Here is an 8,245-nt window from a genome sequence, read left to right as displayed (position 1 = left end):
TCTCTCTGCCCCAATCCCTCACACACACACTCTGTCCCAGACCCTCACACTGTCTCTCTCTCTCTCTCTTCCAGTCCCTCGCACTCTGTCCCATTCCCTCTCTCTCTTTCTCTCTCTGTCTGTCCCAAGTTCCTCACTCACTCTCCCTCTTTCCCAGTTCCTCACAATCTCTCTCTCTCTGTCCCAGTCCCTCATACACTCTCTCTCCCAGTCCCTCCCCCCCCCGTCCCAGTCCTTCACAATCTCTCTCTCTCTGTCCCATTCCCTCACACACACTCTCTCTGTCCCATTCCCTCACACACACTCTCTCTCTCCCAGTCCCTCACATTCCCTCTCTCTATCCCAGTCCCTTACACACACACTCCCTCCCTGTCCCAGTCCGTCACTCTCTCTCTCGGAGTGTCCATTCTATTGATGTGCTATTAAATCGTGATGTCTCAGTAAGGTGTTGCTGCTGCTGAACCCAGTGGGTGACTGTCAGAATAACAGCTCCAGCAGCTCATTCACCTGAAGCAGGTGAGCACTGACATGAGCCTGCTCCTGCACAGGCCTGTCAGGGTTACAGATTCATCAGGACTTTCAAATAATTTATCCCCTAACAACAATAACTCTTCAGAAAATCTGGCTCCAAGAGCCTGCTTGTGTAGGCCGTTGTTCAGAGAGTGACAGCATCCCAACATGCAGCCAGTGTGAGAGCATTAAAGGCTGATGGGTCCATTGTCATTCAGGGAGGGCCCTGCTCATTAATATAAGTGCTATTGAACTGCGGGTTACTGAACCAAGAGTCATAATTCTCCAAGGCACAGAGAGCCAGTGTTTTCCAGGGAATATGAAGAGAAATCAAAGTGACAGTTTATCCGGTCTCCTGTTGGCCCTATGGTTTGGATTCAGAACCAGACGGTGCAAACCTCCTCTTCATTGTGTAGTAATCTGGGGGGCAGAAACAGAGGGGGAGAGGTCACAGTTAGTCAGGACAGAACTGGGAAAGTAAACACCTTTACCACCATCTCTCCCTGTATAATGTCTCTAGTCTAGAGCCCTTCATATCCATCTCAGTGAGTGGATCTGTACAACAGTTTAACTCTGTCAGGGCAACCACCATATAAAACATCTTGCCCAAGCTCTTACCCTTAAATTGCTTAAACAAATATATATCATGTGCCACTATCCCTTCATGATCTTCCCCATCCACCACTATCTCACAGCGCCTGAGACCCCGGTTCAATTCCCGCCTCAGGCGACTGTCTGTGTGGAGTTTGCACGTTCTCCCCGTGTCTGCGTGGGTTTCCTCCGGGTGCTCCGGTTTCCTCCCACAGTCCAAAGATGTGCGGGTCAGGTGAATTGGCCATGCTAAATTGTCCGTAGTGTTAGGTAAGGGGTAAATGTAGGGGTATGGGTGGGTTGCGCTTCGGCGGGTCGGTGTGGACTTGTTGGGCTGAAGGGCCTGTTTCCACAATGTAAGTAATCTAATCTCTGTCGTTATAAATTCACACTGACAAAGGGGTGAGCTTTAGTTTGCTGAAGGGGTTTGAATATCAATATCGGGACAAGCTTTGGGGGGGGGGGGGGGGGGAGGCGGGGGCTGGTTGTCTTTCCTTTCATTTTGTGGTGATTCTGTACAAACGGGCTCACAGAGTGCCAGTTTATGGAACTAATCAGTGTCTAGGGGAGTTTGTCATCACATTCCCCAGAGCCCATCACCGTGGTTTTAACCAGGGCTTCACCTTTGCTGAAGCTGTGAATTTCTGCACAATGTGGACTGGTGCATGTATGGAGGAAATTTGGGGCAGCACGGTGGCTCGGTGGTTAGCACTGCTGTCTCACAGCACCAGGGAGCCAGGTTCGATTCCAGCCTCAGGCGACTGTCTGTGTGGAGTTTGCACATTCTCCCTGTGTCTGCGTGGGTTCAATCCCATAGTCCAGAGATGAGCAGGTTAGATGGATTGGCCATGTTAAATTACCCCATAGTGTCCAAGGATGTGCAGGCCAGATGGGTTAGCCATGGGAAATGCAGCGTTACAGGGAAAGGGTAGGAGGTTGGGTCTGGGTGCAATGGTCTTTGGAAGGTCAGTGTGGACCCGATGGGTCGAATGGCCTGCTTCCATACAATAAGGATTCTATGAAAAAAATATGTTGACTTTCAGCGACCAATCATCTCCAGAGCATTTTTGAATTTTTTAACATGTGTGATGGACAATGAGTGTTGACAGTGTATCCCAGCATGCCACACTGTCTTTTAGTTGTGGTTTACTCAGGAGCTGAAAATTCTCCTGTGGGGTAGAGGATCAGTGCAGAGTTCCTCCAATTCAGTGAAGTCAACAATGTCTTCTTCATTTGGAAACTTAAGGCTGTGTTGAACACCAGCGTCAGTGACATCGATTGGTCTGTGGTTCAGCTTTTGATGAGAGCTGTGAAGTCATCTTCTGGCTAACACATTTCATGTTGGTCAAGAGGGCAGCTTCTATGAAGTATTGAGTTTGTCATGGATATAACCAGCATTGGCTTGAGAGTCATTTCTGGTTTTTGCATGATTTTTGAACATGATATCCTTGTGATAGAACTGGACCTTGCTTTTGTTGTGTAGTTTCGTTTAACTCCACATCTTAGACAGTGACTCCAAGCATCAAAAAGTCCGCACCCTCTTAGCGTTGGTTTCTCATGTGACTATTTGGAATGCTTGTGAAGTCGATATGTTCTGACGATCTTCTGGAGAAATTTTGTCCTTTGTTCCCCAGATGCTTCTGAACGTCAGCTTCCAACACAGTCTGGGTGGGCTATCACTACATGAGCTCATCCTTCGCTCGGGAAAGAACTGAAATAGATGAATCAAAGATCCCAACCACAATTCTGTCTCTAATTAGTTCCAGCTCCAAATTCACAAAATTCTCTTGACAACCGTGCTCTTTAGCAAATCTGGTTCTTTTCATAATGATTTGGTTCTCGTGTATAATAAATGCCAAACACATTTAAAACATCACGGTTATCAGTGTCCTCTTTAACTTTTTCTCTGCAAATACATGACCTGGGAAAAGGTCCCACAGAGTAACTTGTCCTGCTTGTGGTTTGCAGCATTAACCCTGGAACAATTCAGTCTCTTCTGAATTACTTTCTCCAGACTGGCCACTTTAATTCCATGTTTGCAGCTATCTATAGCCTTACAGAATCATAGAGCACTGAACCAGACCCTTCAGTCCAACCAGTCCATGCCGAACCTAATCCCAAACTAAACTAGTCCCACCCGCCTGCTCCTGGCCCATATCCCTCTAAACCTTTCCTATCTGTGTACTTAGCTGAAAATGTGTTGCCGGAAAAGCGCAGCAGGTCAGGCAGCATCCAAGGAGCAGGAGAATTGACGTTTCGGGCATGAGCCCTTCTTCAGGATTCCTGCTCCTTGGATGCTGCCTGACCTGCTGCACTTTTCCAGCAACACATTTTCAGCTCTGATCTCCAGCATCTGCAGCCCTCACTTTCTCCTATTTGCGTACTTATCAAAGTTTCCTTTAAATGTTGAAACTTTACTCCATGATCATTAGCCTGGAGGTGTAATAACCTGCTCAATTTTTGTTTATTTTAAATTGCTTGCTTGAAATTTTCTTACAAAATTATTTCAATTCGGCAATATCTTCAGCTCTGCAGCTTCAGTTCAATTATTCCATAAAATTTGTCAGAGAATTTCTGGCTTTAAGTTTTTTGTTAATTTTAATTCTTAGTTAAAAAAAAGGTAAATTTTATCACAAGCTGATAAATTTTCAAAGACACATTACTTCAATAAAGGCTTAAAGTGTATGTCTTCAATTCCACTTTAACAGCTTAAAAGACAAATAATTTTCCAAAGTTTTTTTTGTATAACTGAATTGTAAAAGTATTCTTGTAATAAAATGTTGACAATTATTTTCAATCATTTGAGGTCATTTCAATCATTAAGTTTATTCAGAGCTGAGACAGACTGGTTTTTAGTCAGGAATGATTATTGGGAAAAGGCAGGAAAGTGGGTTATCAGGTCAGTCGTGGTCTGATTGAATGGTGGGGCAGACTCAATGGGCTGAATGGCCTATTTCTGTTCCAATGTCTCATGTTTTTTTCTCTAGAAAATGGAGTAAGGCCTCTGAGCCTGCGGCTTGTCTACTTCTATTTTCCTCTCTTTTCTTTCCTCCTCACGTTTCTCAATTTCTTTCTCCTTATGATTTGGAGATGCCGGTGTTGGACTGGGGTGTACAAAGTTAAAAATCACACAACACCAGGTTATAGTCCAACAGGGTTAATTGGAAGCACTAGCTTTCGGAACGCCGCCCCTTCGTCAGGTGATTGTGGAGGGCACGTTTGTAAGGCACAGAATTTATAGCAAAAATGTCAACTTCTAGTGTTGGGGAAAGTCCGGGTTCCCCGAGGTGTCTGTGTCCAGCGCAGATTCAAGGGCAGTGGCAGAGGTGCATTTGGGCAAATGCAGTACCCCCGGGCACCATCAGGGGCATCTGCATCGGCGTGAACTCCTGGTGACAAGGACATCAGTGACGGTGAGATGGTGCCAAAGAGCGGGCAACTTTTATTCCAGCAGTGACAGTACGGTGAAGGGGACATGTGCCTGGCCACCAGGCACAGGATAGAGAACTTAACAAGAAGAGGGCACGGTGGCACAGTGGTTAGCACTGCTGCCTCACAGCGCCAGGGACCTGGGTTCAATTCCCACCTCAGGCGACTGACTGTGTGGAGTTTGCACGTTCTCCCCGTGTCTGCGTGGGTTTCCTCCGGGTGCTCCGGTTTCCTCCCACAGTCCAAAGATGTGCGGGTCAGGTGAATTGGCCATGCTAAATTGCCCGTAGTGTTAGGTAAGGGGTATATGTAGGGGTATGGGTGGATTGCGCTTCGGCGGGTCGGTGTGGACTTGTTGGGCTGAAGGGCCTGTTTCCACACTGTAAGTAATCTAATCTAATCTAATCTAAAAAAGAAGGGCATTTTCCCTGGAGCATAGGAGACTGAGGGGTGACCTCATAGAGGTTTATAAAATCATGAGGGGCACAGATAATGTAGGGCATAGTAAGGGCATGGAATATACTGCCAGCAACAGTAGTGGACTCACCAACTTTAAGGGCATTTAAATTGTCATTGGATAAACACATGGATGAGAATGGAATAGTGTAGGTTAGATGGGCTTTAGATTGGTTTCACAGGACAGCGCAACATCGAGGGCCAAAGGGCCTGTACTGTGCTGGAATGTTCTATGTTCTAAGAAGGACTGTAAAGTTGGACCCGCGAGTCATTTCTTCATTATCCTATGTTTTGGTTTATTTTATTAAGACAGAAAGTAGTGTTTTAAAATGGTGCCAGAGAGTGGTGACACTATACAATACTTTTCACTGCATTTTGGAACAAAATACACCTGAAAATAAGTAAATAAATCAAATTTCATCATTTTAAGATTTTGATATAAAGAACTAAAAGGACATGTTGGTGCCATTCCACTTGATGCTTTCTTGCCCACCTCAACAAGATGGATGTTCCGCATCATTGTGGTTTTACTTTTAAATACTTTCAATTGTACAACAAAAATTTTATTCCACTCCAAAGTAATTCTTTGAGAAAGTCTTCTACCTTTGACTTATAGATTCAAATATGCAGATTACGCTTCTACTTTAAAGAATTCCCTAAAGCATGGCTGTTTTTGATTAAAATTATAATTTGTTATGATTTTCAGCCTATCCTAATGATTTTCACAGAGAAAAGATGTTCATTTTAATAAAGATAATGATTTATGCCGCCTTGTAGCTTCCCAGCCAAGTTTTGGTAAGGCCATGTTTGGATGACTATGTGCTGTTCTGGTCACCCTGCTATAGAGAGGATATTATTAAACTAGAAAGAGTGCAGAAAAGATTTACTGGGATATTACCTAACTGGAAGGTTTGAGTTATAAGGAGAACCTGGGTGGGCTGGGTAAAAGCAAATTACTGCGGATGCTGTACCAAAAGAGAAAATGCTGGAAAATGTCAGCAGGTCTGGCAGCATTAGGTGACCTGCTGAGATTTTCCAGTATTTTCTCTCTGGGTAGGCTGGGACTTTTCTCCCTGGACTGTAGGAGACTGAGGGGTGACCTTATAAAGGTCTATGACCTCTATAAACCTCATCCGAGGGTTAGATCAGGTTGACAGCGAACAGCATTCCCCAGGGTAGGGGAGTCTAGAAGTAGAGGGCATTGGTTTAAGGTGAGAGGGGAGAGATACAAAAGGGTCCCGAGGGACAATGTTTTTCAGACAGACGGTGGTGAGTGTCTGGAACAGGCTGCCAGAGGTAGTGATGGAGGGGAGTACAATTTTGTCATTTAAGACACGTTTAGACAGGAACGCTGATGGGATATGTATAGAGGGATATGGACCAAACTCAGGCAAATAGGACAAATCTAATTGTGAAAACTAGGCAGCACAGACAAGTTGGGCCGAAGGGCCTGTTTCTGTGCTGTAAACCTCTATAAATTTAATGTAAGTTGAATGTCCATCTAGGGACTGAACTTACTCCTGGAGCCTGATATTGCACTCTTCCAGTTTATCTCCTCGTAGCTTCCGTCAGATTCTTCCTGAGCATCCCTGACTTTTGCTTCATTCCCCTGTGTCTGTCTGTCCCAGTTTGTTAAGGAAAGGCTGCTCCAGCCCTCCCGTGCCGACTGCCTGAGCATTACCACAGCTGCCTCAGGAGCTCTTGCTAAAACGCTGCTGGATTCAAGGGCACTTCCTTGTTTGTGTTCAGTCGATTTTGATGTTCAGTCCATTCCTTTCAGCTGACGGAGGATTCCTGTGTTGCTGCTGGTTTTGTCAATCTCACATGACATCATCAGGATCTCGTCAGAGGAGCCCAGGGCTGCTCACTGCTCCTGCGACGGTCTCCTTTGGGAGATCTGCGACCACCAGCCATCCTGCTCAGGCTGGCCCAGAGGGCTATCGAATGGTAAATGGTGAGGGACTGGCCACTCTCATCTTCAGCACACACTTGACTAACAAGAAGTTCAACCCTTTAGCCTGAAGAACTAGGAGAAAGTGAGCAGAGCAGATAGTGGAGATCAGGGTCGAGAGTGTGGTGCTGGAAAAGCACAGCAGGTCAGGCAGCATCCGAGGATCAGGAGGATCGACGTTTCAGGACATTCCTGATGAAGGGCTTCTGCCTAAGAACAAGATCTAACACCTTCTTGATAATGTTCAATGTTTTGGTCTCGACTGCTTTCAATGCTGGAGAATGAAACAGACTCCCCACTGTGAAGACATTTCTCCTCACTCTGTCCTAAATGGCCGACCCTGTATCCTGAAACTGTGACACCCCCTGGCCCCGGACTCCCTGGTCATCAGGAACATCCTTCCTGAGTTTACCCTGTCAGAGTTAGAAGATTGAGTGGGGGGTTCCCATAGAATCTGATCAATGAATATAGTCCGAGCTAATTCAGTTTCTCTTCATATATTGGTCTAATTCCAGAAATTATTCTGGACCTGACCAGCTTTGTCCAGGGACTGTCATGTACATTAACATAGAAACATAGAAAAATACAGCGCAGTACAGGCCCTTCGGCCCTCGATGTTGCGCCGACCCAAGCCCACCTAACCTACACTAGCCCACTATCCTCCATATGCCTATCCAATGCCCGTTTAAAGGCCCATAAAGAGGGAGAGTCCACCACTGCTACTGGCAGGGCATTCCACGAACTCACGACTCACTGAGTAAAGAATCTACCCCTAACATCTGTCCTATACCTACCTCCCCTTAATTTAAAGCTATGCCCCCTCGTATTAGCTGACTCCATACGTGGAAAAAGGTTCTCATGGTCAACCTTATCTAAACCCCTAATCATCTTGTACACCTCTATCAAGTCACCCCTAAACCTTCTTTTCTCCAATGAGAACAGCCCCAAGTGCCTCAGCCTTTCCTCATACGATCTTCCTACCATGCCAGGCAACATCCTGGTAAACCTCCTCTGCACCCGTTCCAGTGCCTCCACATCCTCCCTATAGTATGGCGACCAAAACTGCACACAATACTCCAGATGAGCCCGCACCAGAGTCTTATACAACTGCAACATGACCTCAGGACTCCGGAACTCAATTCCTCTACCAATAAAGCCCAGTACACCATATGCCTTCTTCACAGCACTATTTACCTGATTAGATTAGATTACTTACAGTGTGGAAACAGGCCCTTCGGCCCAACAAGTCCACACCGACCCGCCGAAGCGCAACCCAGCTATACCCATACATTTACCCCTAACCTGACA

The 8,245-nt window shown here is 45.9% G+C and overlaps 1 protein-coding gene across 1 annotated transcript in view; it reads right to left on the bottom strand.

Annotated features, from left to right (window-relative positions):
- Positions 1 to 242: 242 nt before the first annotated feature.
- Positions 243 to 8,245, bottom strand: part of LOC132828242 (cyclin-dependent kinase inhibitor 1-like) — an 18,605-nt gene continuing 10,602 nt past the window's right edge. The window contains exon 3 of the mRNA XM_060845206.1: positions 243 to 930. Within this exon, the coding sequence (XP_060701189.1) occupies positions 875 to 930 (56 nt within the window). The 3' untranslated portion in view covers positions 243 to 874. The remainder of the gene's footprint in view (positions 931 to 8,245) is intronic.

The sequence above is a fragment of the Hemiscyllium ocellatum genome, chromosome 26, assembly GCF_020745735.1.
Source record: "Hemiscyllium ocellatum isolate sHemOce1 chromosome 26, sHemOce1.pat.X.cur, whole genome shotgun sequence".
NCBI lineage: Eukaryota > Metazoa > Chordata > Chondrichthyes > Orectolobiformes > Hemiscylliidae > Hemiscyllium > Hemiscyllium ocellatum.
The sequence above is the reverse complement of the archived record's forward strand: the minus strand, read 5'-3'. Positions and strand labels throughout refer to the sequence as shown.